The sequence below is a fragment of the Cavia porcellus genome, unplaced genomic scaffold (assembly GCF_034190915.1).
Source record: "Cavia porcellus strain 051 isolate PalLab524CR breed Dunkin Hartley unplaced genomic scaffold, mCavPor4.1 scaffold_31, whole genome shotgun sequence".
Classification (NCBI taxonomy): Eukaryota; Metazoa; Chordata; class Mammalia; order Rodentia; family Caviidae; genus Cavia; species Cavia porcellus.
Window position 1 is genome coordinate 28,883,519 of NW_026947514.1, and position 19,097 is coordinate 28,902,615.

The 19,097-nt window shown below is 40.3% G+C and overlaps 1 protein-coding gene across 4 annotated transcripts in view; it reads right to left on the minus strand.

Annotated features, from left to right (window-relative positions):
• The window catches only part of Psen1 (presenilin 1), a 79,583-nt gene extending 61,005 nt beyond the window's left edge, over positions 1 to 18,578 (minus strand). Inside the window, exons 1-3 of one of the 4 annotated variants that reach the window (XM_013155308.3) lie at positions 18,422 to 18,578; positions 6,172 to 6,253; positions 5,955 to 6,082 (exon numbers count right to left, since the gene is read on the minus strand). In XM_013155308.3, coding sequence (XP_013010762.2) covers positions 5,955 to 6,029 — 75 coding nt within the window. In that variant the 5' untranslated portion in view covers positions 6,030 to 6,082; positions 6,172 to 6,253; positions 18,422 to 18,578. Of the gene's footprint in view, positions 1 to 5,942; positions 6,083 to 6,171; positions 6,254 to 18,421 lie in introns of all 4 variants that reach the window. The other 3 variants (XM_003472398.5, XM_063241399.1, XM_063241398.1) reach the window with 3 other exon arrangements.
• Positions 18,579 to 19,097: the final 519 nt, after the last annotated feature.

Sequence of the window (19,097 nt, forward strand, 5' to 3'; positions counted from 1 at the left end):
CATTTATAAAGATGAGACATAGTTCAATATAAATTTGGTAGTTAAAGGCAATTTACAGAAATGTTCTTCAGCAATTTTTTAATATAAACAATCATCTTTTGGTTTTTCAGTGACTATTTTAAGGTTCTTTTTTAGTTAACAAATGACTGTTTTCTATTCTAAATCCAAACAGGTGTTGACAATTTGCTTCCTTAAAAACTAGAAAATATGAGTCAGAATAAACAAATATGAAAAAATATTGAAGACTCAACTTACATATCTAAACTTTTTTCAATGTCATTTTTCTTTTATTCATTAATGCAAACACAGTTATTCCCAGGTGATGGTGCCTGAAACATCAGCACTGTCAAGGCCTGGGGACAGGTCAGAGGTGCAGGTCTGACCTGGTGCCATTCCAGATCCACAAAATCAAACTGCAGTTGGGGCTTGAGAACTGTTTTAACAGTCACTTCATCCAAGGGGCATTAAAGTCTGAAAAGCAGGATTGTAATATACATTCTATGAAGTTTTACATAAATTAGTTTCAGGTTTATGTCAAAAAAATTTACTCTTTTATATCTTAGAAAAGCAAAAATGTCTCAATTAACTCATATTAAAAAAAACTAAGTGCACGCCAAATCAAAACCATGCATTTTCTATTTAAGTTTCTACTTTCACTTTCTTTCAGTCTCAGTAGAAATGGAATGGAGGCTAACTTATGACAAAAATTGGGGGCTGGAGATTTAGCTCAGCGGCATAAGCGTCTGCCTTGCAAGCAGGCAGTCGTGAGTTCGATCCCTGGTACCGATAAAAACGAAAAAGACAAAAAAAAAAATGAGGTTCATATATAACTTATGACAAAAATTATGACAGGTCAAGGCAAAAGACTTTATCAAAGTTTCGTAACAGAAAAAAATATAACTCTAAAAATTATTTTGATATAGTGAAAATAAACCTAAGTATTATGATAGATAATTTGTCTATCAATAGACAAACTATAGAAAACACCCAATGCTCTTGTAGTCACTTTATTACCCAGTATATATATGACAGGAAACCAAGAACCTTAGTTATTTCACAACCTATAAACTTTGCCCTCTTTCAGAAACAACTAAATCCTTTGCTATTTTATCTTCTAATCACAATACCCTATGGGCCAGTCAACAATCAGCAAAAGCAAACTAGAAGCCAGGCTAGCTTCTAGTCAGAGGTCAAATAAAGTCATGGAAGGCAATAAAACTTCCACTTTGGATGTCCTCGTCTAAGGAAGCAGGACATCTGCCCCAGAGGAGAAAGACGGCTTCCGCACTGTGTCCCGTGACAGGCCAGGCTGTCACCAACAGCTGTAAGTCTGTGCCCGCGCTGTGGGAAGAGCGGTGCAGATGTGCGATGGCAGCTGGAGCAGTGGGAAGCACCCCAGATGACAGGCGGCCCAGAACCCTCTGGAGGAACTCTGCAGACTTAGGCAATCACAACGACGCATTTCAACCTTTGCTTCATACAACAAAACTTTTTAAAATGTCTTACTACTGTAAGGAAATACTAGAGCTACTTTTTTTCTCTTTTGCTGTAAGATTGGCAATGAACTGGTTTGAGTGACGTTCAAACTGTAAAGGCAGCTCAGAAACATGAGCAGAGCTCTGCTTTTAGAAAATTTATTACCCAAATACAGTCAATAAACAAAGAGAATTAAAAATTCCAGAAAGTGAGGTGAGAACAATGCCATAACAACTGTCTATGACACTGACAGGAATTTTATATGGACAAGTTTTCCAGACAATCAAAATTTAAAGAGTAAATACAAACATTATTTTTCCCCCCTACCAGAGACTGACTCCAGGGCCATCACGCTAAGCTCTATGCTCTGTCCTTTTTATTTTGATACAGGACCCCACTAAGTTATCTGGGTTAGGCTCAAACTTTTCATCTTCCTGCATCTGACTACTACGCTGCTCAGATTGCAGGGACATGCCACCATGCGTGGCCTATTTTAATATTTGTGGAAGAATGGGGCTGGGGATTTAGCTCAGTGGCATAAGCACCTGCCTTGCAAGCAGACAGTCATGAGTTCGATCCCCGGTACCGATAAAAAGGAAAAAGACAAAAAACAAAAAAAACACTATGGAGAACAATTATTAATATAGTTGAAAACCTATATACCCAATCAATGAATATCACACTAGTGGTAGAAACTAGCATAATTTTTATGGTGAAGCATGGTGGCACACACCTGTAATCCCAGCACTCAGGAGGCTGAGACAGAAGGATTTCTGCAAGTTTGAGACTAGCTTGGACTATAAAGTAAGCTCAAGGTCAGCCTAATAGTTTTTTTCTTTTTTTCAAAAAGAAAAAAAAAAGGAATAATTTTTATATATTCATAAAAGAAGAAAAATGAGTCTATATTCACAAAACAAGAAAAATGAATGAACTATATATATTTATACATATACATGTTTTAAAAATGCATTAATTTTCTTCTAAAACTTTTTAAAATTCTTTTTGGGTGTATATGTGTGACAGGGTCTTGCTGTGTAGTTCAGGCTGGCCTTGAACTCATTAGGCAGCCCAGATTGGCACTTGGAGGGCTGAGGCAGGAAGGGTCACAGCAAGTTCAAGATAGCCTGGCTACACAGTGAGTTCAAGACAAGCTGAACTACATAGTGAGACCCTGTCTCAAAAAAAACAAAGGTCTGGGGATTTAGCTCAGTGGCTTAAGTGCTTGCCTTAAGTGCAAGGCTGTAAGTTCAACCTCCAGTACCAAAAAAAGTGGGGGCAGGGCAGGGGGAGGAAAAGAAAAAGATAAAAACAAGGACTAAGGTACCCTGTCACATACACAAAACGAATAAAAATAATAAAAATTGTACAAGACAGTTAATGCATTTTTGAAATTTGTATATGTAACTACCTGTTACAAAAGATGCATTCCCATGTTTTTGCAATTTATGCACATATAAATGTATATAGCCCTAGTTCATTCATTTTCTTCTTTTGTGAATATATAAAAAGTATTTTTGGAGGGGCGGGTACCGAGAATTGAACTCACGATTTATGCTGATGAGCTAAATCCCCAGCCCCTTAAAAAGTTACTATTTTGTCTTTTTGAGACAGGGTTTCACTATTGCAGTTTAGACTGCCCTTGAGCTCACTGTGCATGTTTTTCCAGCATACACGAGTTTCTGGGTTTGCTTTTAAGTAATAACAAAAAGAAAAACAGAGATAGTAGGGAGAGAGAGGAAGGGAGGAACAAAACAAGACACACACACACACACACACACACACACACACACACACACACACGGAGAAAGACAGACAGACAGAGAGACCAAGAAAGCTTAATGAAAACAACCTTCAAAATCCTACTATAGAGCTGGGAATATAGCACAGTGGCAAAGTATCTTACTGGCAAGCATGAAGTCACAAGCTTGATTCCCAGTACAAAAAAAAAATCCTACTATAAGCTACAGTGGTGTGTATGCCTGTAATCTCAACTATTTGCAAGGCTGAGGAGGAAGATTTCAAGTTTGAGGCCACCCTGGGCAACTCAGCAAGACTGCCTCACAATAAAATTGGAAATGGGCTGGGAATTTAGCTCAGAGGCATAAGCACCTGCCTTGCAAGCAGGCAGTCATGAGTTCGATCCCCAGTACTGATAAAAAAAATAAATAAATAAATAAAATTGGAAATAAGGGCTGGGGATGCAGCTCTTGATAGTACTCTTGCCTAGCACATGAAAAGCCAGAGCTTGATCCCCAGCACCACTATAAAAAAAAGGGGTGGAGAAGGGATACAGCTCAGCAGCACAAGTGCCTGCCTGGCAAGTGCAAGGTCCTGAGTTTGATTCCTGTTTTAAAAAAAAAAAAAAAAAAAAAATCAAGCCGAGTGTGGAGGCTCATGCCTGTAATCCCAGCGCTTGGGAGGCTGAGGCAGGAGGATCCTTTCGAGTTCGAGACCAGCCTGGGCTACAAAGTGAGCCCAAGGCCAGCCTGAACTGCATAGCGAGACTCTGTCTCAAAAAGACAAAAAAAATCAAACACAAAACAAAAAAGAGCTTACCACAAACAATGAAGATGTGAAAACTAATAAAGTTAGGTGGTATATGCTTGAAACATTTCACAACAAAAACACAAGAGATAAAATACTTGAGCTAAAAAAAGCCAAATATTTTCAGCTCTCTAATATTCATCAAATTTCAAACTCCAAGAATATGAGTATGCTAGCTGATATAATGGCACACACTGGTAACCCAGCACTCTGAGATTAAATCAAGAAGACAGAAAGCTCAACCCAGCCTGGCAGATTTTGAGAATCAAGACTCCAACCAACAAAAAATTGATAAGGATGCAGCTCTGCGCTAAGGCCCTGACTGAGTTCAATGCCCATTACCAAAAAGACAAAACAAAACAAAAGATTACACACAGCAGCTCACCGAAGGAAACCTCATCACAGTCTTTCAATGTATCTACTAAAACTGAAAAAGTAAAGGCAGACATTTGATCTTTGGAACCAGAAAAATGCTTCCGATGTTATCTTCAATACACTAACAGTTTATGACTGTAATAGTACTGGAAGTTATGTAAGATAGTCAACTAATCAGGTAAGGTTCGGTTACTCATTTCCAAAATGAGTCCCATTTCAGACTTGTGCTAAGGAGCCAAATTCCACCTTAATCCTACTGGCTCAGGACTATCCCAGTTTGAAAGTTTAAAACTGTGTTTCTGAACCTCTAGTTTCAGGCAAACTTGGGATAGTTAGCCTGACTCTACCTACCAGGTCATATCTCTAAGACTCTAACTTTGGGTCATATCAATTTTTTTTTTTTTTTTTTTGTAGGGATTGAACTCATGACCTTGTGCTTACAAGGCTGAGCTAAATGCCCAGCCCAATATCAAAATTTTTGAGCTAGAGAAGAATTCTGAGATTAATGAGTGAATTACTTAATTTTACAGATGGGAAAAGGACTTTTGTATTTTAATGTACCAAAAAAGCTCCAAGCATTAAAGCGCTACAATTTGTTCACCCTCCAGACTAACTCTCTGCAGATCTGACTGGTGGTTTTCCAGCCCTTTATAAGAACTAGTGAGGAGAAGCCTTGTGCTCTCCCCAATTCTAACTCCATCTCTATAATTCTCTTGTCATTTTACAGGGAGCTGACATCTGAGTGTGTGACCAGTGAAGAGTCTCTGTGTCCCATGCCATCTATTATTTTCCTTTCCTGATTCCCTCCTTTGAACTTAGAACTTTTTACACTTAGCCTTGCATTGTGCAATCATTCAGACAATGAACATTTACTGAGCAATGTCAGGAACTGTGCTAGATACTGGAAAAAGTAAATAAAATGTACACAGCCTCATAAGAGTGTTAAGAACAAAATATGTAAAATAACAAACAGTGTGGACTATGAGGTGCTTCACTTCAGGAAGTCAGAGAAGATTTTAATTGAGAAGGTGGTATCTGATAGCCAGGGAGGAAATGTATCATCCATGCCTTAAACAGTCCTGTGGGGTTCACGTTATAGGGTCAGGCTAGCATGAGGGAAGCCCCTGGGTTTAATTCCTTAGTGCCACAAAACAAATACAAACAACCACCATCACAAACCAGCCTGGTTTTTCCTAACACCAAAGGGACCAAAAGATATAATGCTTTGTTCTCAATTGAAGTTCAACAAATACATAAATCTGACAAAATCTAGTAATCCTGCCCTAGCTGGGCAAGGTGGTACACACTTGCAATCCCAGTACTCAAGAGGCTGAGGCAGAAGGACTGCTGTGAATTTGAGATCAGCCTAAACTACACAGTGAGTTCAAAAACAGCCTGAGCTACATAGTTCAAAAATAGCCTGAACTACAGATAGTTCTGAAAACACCTAAATTTAGAAAAAAGCCTGCTCCCCCACCTCTCTTCGAGATGAGGGTGGGGTTAACTAAATCCTCTAGCAAGATAACTTTCAGAGGCTGACACTGTACCTGGCTACGTACAGCGTTGCTCAGGTGGTTGTCCTCAGACATCTGTGCATTTTGGAAGTAGGACAAAGGTGCCGGTAACTCTGTCATTGGAGCAACTGAATAGAATTACTTTTTCACAGAAAGTAAATCCTCTTGAGGGTCTAAAAAGAAAAAGAAAACAGAATATCATGCATTATGACTATACTCAAGTTTTAAACACTCTGACAAATTTCATTCAGCAGAAACAAACCTTTCTCTCATGTGTTCTCCTCCAGGCCACGCTGATCTTGGACCTCAAGGGCTGCTATCGCATACAGACTCCTGGATTTGATCTGAAATCAAATTTTACTCAGTCATCCATAGTTGGTCAAATACTAATAAATTCATTCAAACTCACGACCTTGCACATGCCAGGGAGGCACTTATGCCACTGAGGATATCCCAAGCCCCAAATGTGGCTAATTTGTAAACCAGAAATGTTGATTTGTCCTCACCTTTAACTGACGTATTTGTTAGTGGGACACCTCTTCAATGGTGAGCTGTCAAACACAAAAATACAGCCAGGTGTGGCACATGCCTGTAATCTCAGCACCCAAGCCTGAGGCAGGAGGATCCTCCTGAGTTTAGTCAGCCTGGGCTAAGTGGGTTCAAGGCCAGTTTGCACTACATAGTGAGATCCTATCTCAAAAGAATCAAATTAGAGAAACAAAAAACCAAACACCAAAGATATTTAATGACTTCACATTAAAAAGAAAGGGAATTGACTGATTTCATGGAATGTTCTCAATATGTTTTTCGATGCTGACCACTCCAACCTAATTTTTGTATCTCCATAAAATTATGTTTAGTGTTTCTAATCTTGTAAAATTCTTTTGTGTGTGTGTGTGTCAATGAATGAATTCTAGTCCATTGGAGAAAAGGAACGGGGACTAGGAATAGCTCTTGAGAAACAGGAGGGGTCCCAAATGGGTTGCCCTCTAATGTTGTAAAATTCTTGCTGTCATCTCACTTCATCCTCATCAGAACATCACAAGGCAGTGTGGATAGGTAACACATCTATTTTACAAAAGCAGAAGAGGGTACACAGAGAGAGATACTAAGGATATTATGATAAAAGCAAACTGCAGATAATTGTTTTTTAATCTAAAAGTGGGCTAGGGGTATAGCATTGTGGCATGCTGTTTACATTACAGCATGTGTTTAGCATGCAGGAGATCCTGGGATCAACCCTCAAAACAACAAAAAACAAACCAGAAGCGCATCCAGTAAGTTCTTAAGGACACACACTCAGACTCAAGGCAGACCACGACAAGAACTGGACGCCTGCCGCCCTGCTCTTTTGCCCCAGGCACAGCCTACTACAGACAAGACCAGCTCTCACACCTCCTGAGGGCCACATTCCCATGTCCAGCTACCTTCATGTCCATTCGCTAACTCTGAAGGACTTCTGCTTTTCCTTTTCATAGACAGCCTCTAGAACAATAAAAGATCTGGTCACGGTACTTAAGAAGTATATTTCCTTTTTCTTTTGTCCTTCTTGAGACAGTTTCACTGTGCAGTTCAGGCTGGCCTTGAATTCACTTTGTACCCCAGTCTGGCCTTGAACTCAGGCAATCCTCTGGCTTCATCCTCCCAAATGCTGGGAAAGGCGTGTGCCACCACGCCCTGCTCAACCAGTGTATTTCTGATAAACACATAGTATCTAAAACAACAACAACAACAGGCAAATAATCAGTGGTAGAACACTCACCTAGCATGGATTAGACTCTGGATTAATTCCCAACACTACAACAAATGAAAGCATTATCAAGTAAATGTTCCTATAAAAAGCACTTTATCCATATCCTGTTTCACTTTTTTTTCCCTGCTAGTATTAGGCACTGTGCAAGGTCTTTACACAGAGTTACCTCCTTAGCTCCTTTTTTGTCTGGTTTTGTTTTTCGGGACAGGATCTTGCTATGTACTTCAGGCTTGTTTTGAATTCATTATGTAGCTCAGGCTGGCCTCAACATCAATGGCAAGTCTCCTGCCTCAGCCTCCCAAATGCTGCGATTAGAGGTGTGTTGTCACCACACCAGTCTAGCTCTTTATTTTTTGAGGCAGGGATCTTACTACACTGCCCAAGCCGGCCTCAAATATATGATCCTCCTGACTCAGTCTTCCCAGTAGGTGGGTTATAGGTATGTACCCCTAGGCTAGGCTCATTTTCAGGATTTTCTAATCTTTAAATATTCCATTTGTTTCTTCTAATAATTTGTCATTAAAATGCAGAAAGTGGCTTTTTCCTTTAATAAAGAAATCAAGTTCAAATCAACTCTTATTTACCTTGGATTATCTAAATCATGAGAAATTTTTTCAGGAGGGTACTGGGGACAGAACTCTAGGCAAGTGACTCACCACTGAGCTACATCTTTTAGCTCATGACAAATTTTTCTTGTTCAAACTCACTTACAAACTAATTTAAACCTTTTTCTACAAAAATCCAGTTTAAATAACTTTTGCCTGTTTTTTTTTCTTTCTGTTCAACCAGGCAATTTCAGGTATCAGTAAAAGTACATGAGGAGTTGGGCTGGGGCTTCAGCTCAGTGGCACAAGCCACCTGCCTGGCAAGTATGAGGTCATGAGTTGGATCCCTGGTACCAAAAAACAACAACAAAAAAAAGTACATGAGGAGCAACACTTCTGCGGTTTTTTCCCCTTGTTCCATATAGTTTTTATTTTTTATCACCATGTTTGCAGTACAGAATGTTTACATTCCTTGTGTGAAGTTGGCACATGTATATGTCTTTTTTCATCCTCTTCTCCTCCTCACTCTCTCCCCTTCCTCTATCTCTTGCTTCCCTTACCATCTGAGAAAGATCCATCTCTCTACTTCCTATTATCTTTTACTTTGCTCTTTATTTATATCTTGGGTTTCTCAGGTAAGAGAAAGCGTGCGATATTTAAGTTTGTGCTTCTGATTTATCTCACTTAACATTATAGTCTCGTGGTGTATTCATCTTCCCGCAAATGACTTGTTCACCCTTTTATATGGCAGAGCATAACTCCATTGTGAGTAAATACATTTTTTTTATCCGTTCATCTGCTGATGGACATTTAGGCTACTTCCAAGATTTAACTATAACGAATCTGTTGCTATAAACATCTAATCAGTGTAATGTGACGTCTTTAACTCATTTGGGAGGATACCTATGAGAGTAGCTGGTATGATGGAGTTTCTAGTTTTAGTATTTTGGGGTTTTTAATTTTGTTTTTAGTTTTTTGAGGAATTTCCATACAGATTTCCACAGTGATTGGACTAGTTTATATTCCTACTAACAATGTAGAAGGTTCCTTGTTCCCCATATCCTAGCCAGTACTTACTATTATTTGACTTGATCATGGCCATTCTTTCTGGGCTAAGACAAAATTTCAGTGTTGTTTCAATTTTATTTCTCTAATAGCCACAATGCTGAATATTTATTCATGCATTTATTTGTTATCAGTACTGCTGAAAAGTGCCTCTTAATTTCACTTGCCCATGTTTCAATTGGTTCTCTGATTTGGGGGGGGGGGGGAGTAATACTTTTGAGTTCTAGATACGAGTCTTCTGCCTGAGGAATGGCAGGCAAAATTTTTTCCCGTTCTGTATGTTGCCTTTTCACTCAGTTGGTCAGTTCTTGTGCTGTGTGAAAGGTTTATACTTTATTTATTTATTTTTGTTTAGCTTCTTGAGACAAGATTTACTACACAGTCGAGGCTGGCCTTGAACTCATTTGTAGCCCAAATTGGCCTCAAACTCACAGCAATCTTCCTGCCTCAGCTTCTCAAGAACTGGGATTACAGGCATGTATCACCATGCCAGATGACAGTTTTCTAACTTGATATAATCCCATCTGTTGATTCTTGGTACTATTTCCTATGCCACTGGCATTCAGAAAGTCCTTGCCTATGCCTACAATTTCAAGAGTTTTACCTATTTTTTCTCTCAATGTTTCTTCTTTAACATTTAGGTCTTTGACATATTTTTATTTTAGTCGAGTGCATGTTGAGATAAACAGATAATCAATCTTCTGCATATGAACAACCAGTTTTCCCAGCACAATTTAATAAATATGCTATCTTTCCTCCAGTGTATGTTTTCTGGATTCTCTGTCAAAGGTCAAATAGTTGAATGTACCTAGGGTTGTTTCTGTATCCTCTGTTCTGTCCCTCTGATCTACATGTCTGTTTTTGTCCCAGTGCCATGCTGTTTCCATCACTGCAGCTTTGTAATATAATTTCAGATCCAGGATTGTGATGTGTTCTGCTTTGTTCATGTTACCCAGGATTGCTTCTGTTATTCTAGATCTCCTATGGTTCTCTTCATGACAAATTTCTAACTAAAACAGACTTTGCCTTCATCCCACATGCTTTTTTATGCCATATCCATCTTTCTCTTCCCTTCTTTAGCCCAGTCAGCTGGCACTGGATCAGGGAACTATATAAATATGCTTAAAAAATAAAGTGAACTTAGGCATGGTACTATGCCTTATATCAGTCATACCACTTTAGGAGCAAGAGGTAGTAGATGGTTGTGAGTTCAAACTCAACCTGAAGTACTTAGCAACTTAGATCCTGTTTCAAAATTTAAAAACATTATTAAAAAGGAGCCAAGGATGTAGCTCCATGGGAAAAGCCTAGGTTCAATTAGCAATACTGTGAAAGGAAGGAATTTAAAAATTCAAATAGATTTTTGTGCGAGTAAACCTACACTTAGGTTATTTATCCCTTTGGTTATTTGTTTGTCTCACTATGAAGCCCACGCTGGCCTCCATGACAAGCCTGGTGCCTCAGTCCTAAGTGCTGGAATTATAGGAATGTACCATTATGCCTGGCCCTATTTATTTATTTATTTATTTATACTAGGGACTGAACCCAGGGCCTCCTCATTGAGATACATTCCAGCCTTTTTAAAATTTTGAGATAGCCTTGCTAAGTAGCTCAAGCTACTTGAGCTACTCCTGCTTCAGCCTCTCAGAGTGCTGGAACTAAATGCATGTACCTCCATGCTCAGCTAGGTTCTATTTTTTAATACAGATAAATATTAAGGCCCAGCAATACGTGTATTTACATACTCAAAAAAGAATGCAGAAAGAATAGTTCTGTTTTGGGGCAGTGGTACAAGTGCCTACTTGGCAAGTCAAGGTCCTGAGTTCAATCCCTGGTATAAAAAAAAAAAAAAAAAAAAGCCAAAAGAAAAGTAAAAGAACAGTTCTGTTTTCAAAGACAATATACCTTCTGATAGGTTCTGCCCATATGAAAGTCAATGTGGCACCTGCCCAACATGGCGCTGGGCCCTAGAGCGACAGTGTCCCTTCAATACTGACTTCCGCATTCTTCTTTCCAAGCCTCAATTTAAACTTCTGGCTGCCAGCATCCCCACTATCAGCTGTCAGTAAGTCAGTGTGCTCGTCTCTTTAGACTCTACCCCATGTCAAACCTAAAAGCCCACTGCTTCTCTGTCTGCCTCAGAGGGATCTGCACACTTCTGCAGCCCTCCCACGCCTACAATAAAGGCCTTTTTTCCTTTTTTTTCCACTTTCTGCTCTTGCTTCTCTACCACACCAAGGAAAAACCTAACATTTTCAAAATAAAATTAATGCTTACAAGTCAATGAGATCTTTAACAACTGCTTTAACTATAAATTAAAACCTGGAATCCCCAAAAGCAGCATCTATACACAGTTCTAGAAATTGATTCAAAGAAAGAATAACCTATAATGAGATCTAGCCATTTTAATTTACGTAATTTCCTTCCTTATCCTTATGGTTACAGGATCTGTTTAGCTATTACAAGAAGCCATACAAACTGGTATCATACTGGAACTTTCACAAACAACTCTCGTAGGAACATGTGTTACAGCTTGTATCTAGATTCCCCAAAGCTTCATATGCTTAGAGGTGGGGCTTTCAGAGCTGATTGAATCAACAGCAGTAGTTGTGAACCTATGGCATGCTTGTTGTTTTTCTTTTAAAATGAAAGATGTGGGGCTGGGGATTTAGCTCAGGGGCATAAGCACCTGCCTTGCAGGCAGGCAGTTGTGAGTTCGATCCCTGGTACCGATAAAAAGGAAAAAGACAAAAAATAAAATAAAATAAAATAAAATGAAAGATGTTAACTTATGAAATTTTTTTTTAAACTAACACCTCAGTATTTAGATTTAATTGCAGTGCTGACACTCTGACAAATACATGGATTTGGAGTTATAGTGTGGGGACTTGTCTCTAAAAGGTTTTCCATTACCAATTGTCTTGGTTTCTTTTCTCTCACTGATGAAACATATTAAATATCTGACATCCAAAATGAGGGAAGGAAAGGCTTATTTACTCATAGTCCATGGAAATTTCACTTCATAATCTGTTGGTGCCAGGGCAGAGTGGTGTGGCTGAGAGACGACAACACGGCAACTGCAGCAGATATCAGAAGAGACCAGCGCAAAGGAGCAAAAGGGCAAAAAAAGAAAAGCACGCCTCCTTCCCTTCCTTATATTGTATGCCAGCTACCTGGCCCTGGGCTGGTGCAGCACCCACACTGCCAATTCCAGCCCTAGACAACGAACCAATCACAACACTAGGGCCAGCTGCCTTCAAAAGGCCTGCCCCCCAAGACTGCATGAGACTTTGGAGGGACCCTTAAACACAAAACATAACTCTGATATAGAGTGTATCATACTGGGAGTAAAGGTGTGTGGTACTAAATTAGTCCACTAATTAGTTTGGTATAGTTCTGGGATGGATGATGGTAATTGTGGGTGTCAGTGGCATCACCCAAAAAGTCTGCAGCCTGGATGGAATATAAAGGGACACAAAGAAGGTAGGCTTGCTGCTCTCTGCTTCCTGCCTGCTGTGCCATGGACTGTTTCTCTTCCATCATGCAACCCTGCCTTGGAATCAGACAACTATGGATTGAAACCTCTATAAATTACGAGCTGAAATAAGCCTTTCCTCCTTTAACTTGCAGATGTTGGGTATTTTGTCTCAGCAACAAGAAAAGCAAATAAGACAACATGGATAACACGGAAGTCACTGTAGCATGCCTCAATACTATTTTCAAAGTTCTTCTACATCCATTACTCTGATTCTTTAAAAATAAAAAATGCCAAGAGGAAAAGAATCTGTACTGTGCCAGGCGCAGTGCCACACTCCTGTAATCCCAGGACTTGGGAGGCTAAGGCAGGTGACTTGTTTGCTACAAAGTGAGCCCAAGGCCAGCCTGAAATGCATAACAAGACCCTGTCTCACAAAGACAAAAAGAAAAAAGAAAGAAAACATTTGTACTGAGACGTCAAAAACAAACTCAGGAAGCTGGGTATGTTGGTCCTCGCTATGATCCTAACCCCATTGGGTGGCTGAGGCTAGACAGTCCTGAGTTTGAGCCCAGTGTGGGCTGCATAAGGAATTCAAGACCATCCTGTATTACACAGTGAGACCCAGCCTTTAAAACAAACAAACAAACCCACAAAACCCAAAACACCTCCAAAAAGGTGAAGAAATTTTTCTGTAGGGGTTAAGGGGGGGCAAGTGAATTATACCAGTTCTGGACTCAGGTTGTGTGATGTCAAACCCAAGAGTTTTCCAGTCACCCAGAGAAATTACAAGCCTCCCCCTGATCCTCTGAAAGTCTCAGTTCTACAAGGGAAGGCTTCCTGAAAGAGCTGTCCCTTGTAACTCAGCAAAAGGCAGACAGTAGGGGCAGGTCAGGCTCCACGAAACAAACATTCACTGTTGTTAGGAAAAAAGGGACAAGCCAAGCAGAGTTGCTTTTGGTCCAGTAATAGCTGAAAACAACTGATGAGCGCATGTAAAAAGGTCAATGACCCTACTGTTTAGGCGGTGTGGCAAAAGACACTTGTGAATTTTAAAACATTTCAGCTGAGGCCTGTGAATATGGGAAAAGACAGCTGGGAAGTGAGGATCTTTCCTATGACCTGGATTGCAGAGGGAAAGAGAGGAGGGACATAAATAATTTTGATACTTCCTTTTCTGGTCACCTGCTTATCACAAAAGCTTAGCACTTCAGTTCACTGCTATCCATATACCTTTTCTCTCAGAATACTTACTCAATCAGACAAAAGAAATCATTCTGTGATAGAATTTCTACTGTATATAGAGATCAAAAAAGCCCCAAGAGAACTATGAATAATCTCAAAGCTAAGATTGAGGTTCAATGCCTCAGAAAAGATTGTCCACTAGAAAACTTTTTCTTCAAAAAGTATCTCAGGACCAATGTGTAGAATCTGAGAATTTTATTAAGAATTCTATTCAAGGAAGCACCCACAGAAAAGTACATTTTTCTCCCTCTCACTACATCCATGGAAAGTAACAAATGAACCTTGAGCTCCTGCAGAATATAGTTATTTAATTATTGATATCATATTTTTTCACTCTCATAGGTGCAAACAGACCTAGGCACAGTACTCTACAAATCTTCATGACACTTAATCATGAACTTTTCCAAAGGGCTTGTGGCTTGCTCTCATGTCTCTAAGCCATTTGTCTAGTTGGAGTTTTAGAAAACTACTAGAACTATTTCTACTGCATTTGCATTGGGATGCTAAAAGATTTTCAGGGGCCAAATGTGCTTGTGATTTATTCTTTTCCTACAATAGTATTTAATCAGGGGGCTGGAGATTTAGCTCAGCGGCATAAGCACCTGCCTTGCAAGCAGGCGGTCCTGAGTTCGATCCCCGGGACCGATAAAAAGGAAAAAGAAAAAAAAAAATAGTATTTAATCAGCTTTGTTGTCACTCTGACGGCCTCTTCCTGACAGGCAGTCCAAGTCCTAACTACATAGATGGGCAGGGAAAGCTTCTACTTGGGTTTTTCAAGGCTCACATTCAACAGTAAATGTAACCAAATCTAAACTGTATTGTGCAATGAAAATGAATAAAAATAAAGTAAAAATTTTCCCCAAAACCACACTTGCACACTTTATTTTTTGTTTTGTTTTGGTTTTTTGGTGGAAGGTCACATCCTTAAAAAAAACTTCTAAATTTTTAAGGCATTAGAGGCAAATCATTTCCCCAATGCTATTTTTTAAAAAAGGATGGATGCTAAAAACAGCAAGGATAGTAATACATTCTATTTGGTGATTTTCCCCCCTCCTTTCCTCCCACTCCACCTCTGTGAACCATCTGTGGTAGATTAGATTATTCAGCAAATATCTACTTCCTCCCCCAGCATCCCCAAGAGAAGACTACACAGTCAGCCTTCTATATCCTTGAGTTAGGCATCCTTAGATGCAGTCAAGATAAAAAACATTTAGGGGCTGAAAATATTTGGGGGAAAAAAAGAATTGCCTGTACTGAACATGTACACTTTTCATTTATTCCCTAAATGATACAGTATAATTATATAGCATTTGGACTGTATTACATACAATCTAAAGATGATTTGACTGTTATTGTTTTATTTTTTCATAGAAGAGTGCTTTTTATGTTGTCTTTATTAATGCCTACTGGTATTTAATTTAAAAAAAATTTTTTTAAATGGGTAAATGATCCACAAGAAAAAAAAATTCAGAAGGACATGTGTAGGTTTCATGTAAACACTACATTTTATGTACACTTGAGCACTCTCAGATGTTATGGAACCAATGTCCTGAAGACACCAAGGGATTACCATACTTTTCTCCAGTGATGTTGGGATTCCCCTTGCAACTTGCTGGGCCTCATGCAAGACACACTCCACTACCCCTTCTAACCCTTGGTCAATGTGATCTTAGCAGACTTGGAATAGGCAGACACTTGAACTATGCTTGTACAGCTGGCTTTGCTTTCTTGTACTTCTGTTGTTTTGAGAAGAGCTTACCTTGTGTGAGAAGAGCTCTACTCTCTCAGTCTGAGCCCCAGAATAAAATATGCAAATGAAAACACTCCTTGCTGATCTACATACCTACACCTTGAAGCAGAGCTCCAAACTGCATTTGGGGGAGATGTGCTATGCAGTGTTGCTGTAGCAACTTGTTTTAAAATAATGGTAATGTTGGCTCAGAAGATGCAATGAAGATGAACTAAGGTAACCCCAGAATCACCTGTCTGCAGCTCTTAGGACTCAATTTTTTGAATATAATATAATGTAAATATCATGTTATACAGAGCTTCCACTGGGTCTCAGGCTCACAAAATGAAACACATTACGTCTACGAGTGAAGTAAGTCCATATACAAGTTCATGTTAGATTCCTGTCAAATTACTGATGAAACACTTTATAGTTTGGGGATTTTGGGATTTTATAATTGTGGATATGTGACAGTGGTCCTGTACTTCAACTTTTTCTCTCTCTTGCTATAGTGCCCAGACTGGCTTCAAACTGAGCTCAAGCGATGTTCCTGCTTCAATTTCCCAAGTAGCTGGAATTTTAGGCACAGTCACCACACCTAATTTAAATCCTCAATTGTAAAGACTTGTTCCCAAAAAATTATTTTATTTCAGTAATTTTGTAATGAAAGTACAATAACGTCGAGTAATTGTCTCAAACCCTCTGTAGACAGAATAACTAATTTTTAATGAAAAAATGGTTACTCACATTTAATTAACTTGTCTTTTTTTTTTTGGACACAGAATCTAAGTAGTTCAGATTGGCCTTAAACTCATTAGGTAGTTCAGGCTGCTCTCCAAGTCACAGCCTGCCTTCAATTCTCCTGCCTCAGCCTCCCATGTGCTGAGATTACAGGCGTGTATCACCACACCCAGCTGCTCTGGATCAATTTTAAACAAGGAAGTGTATAAGACATTGTGAAACCAAATATTAATACTCTTTAATCAGTAAACACTCACTGAGTTTCTTCCACATAATCAGACATAGTGATAGATGCTGGGGGATACTATGAAATCTTATATACTTCTGTTTACATGAGAAGTTTACTACCTAGAGAGGAAGACAAGTAAATTTTTATTCTATTTCATTATTTATTTATTTATTATTTTATCTTTTTGAGACAGGGCCTCCCGATGCAGTTCAGGCTGGCCTTGAGCTCACTTTGCTGCTCAGGCTGCTTCAGCCTCTGAGTGCTGGGATTACATGCATGTGCCACCACGCTTGTTGACAAGTAAATTTTTAGACTGAGTAAATTTTTAAATTAGCTGCATGTTGAAATAAAAACGCTCGCTATATCGGGTTAAATATTTAAATTACTGTCACCTGTTTCTTGTTATCTTCGAAAAATGTTGATCAGAAAATTTAAAATTAACGTTTGGGGCTGCAGGTGTAGCTCAGTGGTAGTGCTTGTCTAGAGTGTATGAGGCCCTGGGTTTAATCCCCAGTATCGCAAATAATATGTAATAGAAGCATCTGTGGCTCACAACATATTTGTACTGCAGTGTTTTTTTCTAAATGTTCAGTTCTTTCTGTTACACTAGGCCTAACATTCAAAATCTTTGGCAACCTTTTCCTTCCTAAAACATCTCTCCCTTTCTCTGCTTTTGTGACAACTTCACTTTGTGGCTCTCCTCCTCCTACCATTCTCCTCAGCTGCCCCCTTGTTCTCCCCATGGCCTCTCAGTCCTCTTCCTCTTAGGTAAAGCCTCCACTGCTCCAACATCAACTGCTAAGTCTATCTAAATGACTAATGTTTTCAGCTCCAGTCTTGGCACTGAGCATTTTCACCGCTGACACTTCAAAAGTGATACTTCCAAAGCACTACTTCTTTCTCTTTATTCTTTCTTATTTCTGAGACAACGTTTTCTATTCTCTAAACTTAAATACTCCTGCTCAACAGTACTTTATTCTTTGCTCCTCAACTGACTGCCATGTCCTGTTCACATTTCTCTACGTATGCTTCTATCAACACCCCAAAACTCATTGTATCTCACCTTAATTATGTAAAATTCACCACAATTCTCTTGTCTATTCCAGCCTCCGCTACCAGACTAATGTAGCCAAAAACAAAACTCTGGTCCCAAAAGAACCACACATTTGAAAAGGATAAGAGGAAGAAAAGGCAAATACTTAAAACAGCGATGCACGGGCCACGTACACACCGCGACTGCCGGGATCAATGAAAACCGCACCAGACGCTTTTTCCGCATGCGATGAGAGACAGGAGGGAAATTAGCCCAGAGTGACACTCACTACTGGACAAGGACACACTAGGGCACGAGCCGCGGCGTTGCACCAGTTCCTCAAGCAGACCCGGCCCAGGTCACTTCCTCTCTCTCCAGCTCCATTAGTCGCGAAAGTCAGCCCGAGCCCTGAGAAGCACCTGCGCCCTGAGAAGTCGGGAAGCCAGTACTTCCCGACCACCGCTCCGAGGGGACGCTTCGCTGGAACCGCGCGCCGAACCCCGGCAGACAAACTGGCAGCCCCTCCTCGTTTTCCATGCCGGGTTCCTCGGTCTCAACCCGGCCGCGCCCCGCCCCTCATCATCGAGGACACCGGCTTTGGCCAGAGGCGACAAAGGGCCAGGGCCTGCCTGCAGCTGCCACTGCCCACATCAGAGCAGAGACGCCTTCCTTTCTCCCCAGACTCTCGATCACGCACCTTCTCTCTCCCCGCCGGTACCCGCTCACAGCACAGCTCCAGTCCCCAGCACTGCTGTTTTGTTTCCGATGTGAAATCTCAGCCCCTTGAGCTGCCCGTCCCAGGACCCGCCCTAGAAGCCTCATCGGTGTCGTCACTTCCGGCCCTGGCACCGTTGGCGGCTGCCCCACAGAGGGCGGAGCTTCCGGCTGAGAGCGTAGACCGTGGAGTGGGTGAAATGCACTAGCTCGTCTGGTGCAACCGGTTCAACTTGCGGGCGCGGGTCTCGGGCTGTCAGGCATCCAAGGCCGCTGTAGAGCTGAGGACGAAAATTCCCACGTTCGCTGCACCAGTGTGCGCTTCTCCCAGCGTAAGAGTAATTGTAAACCTTAAATGTAACATCCCTCATTTCACTGTAGCACCTACTTGTAGTTTGTTGACGCGCGAATCACAAGAACGTTAATTAAAATTGTATATACGTGTCCTTCCCTTAAATCAAAACTTCTGGTGGATGAATAACTTGAAAAGCTGCGTCTTTACCAGCTTCTTGGGTTCTAGGACTCCAAGTTTGGGAGCCAGTCTGTATAGTAAACTTTAGAAAGGCTGAAAATGTGTCTCTTCTTTGTTATTCCCAAACTTAACATTTGATTCACAGTGAATTGTTCATTTCTGCATCTACCAGCTTTTATCCAACTGT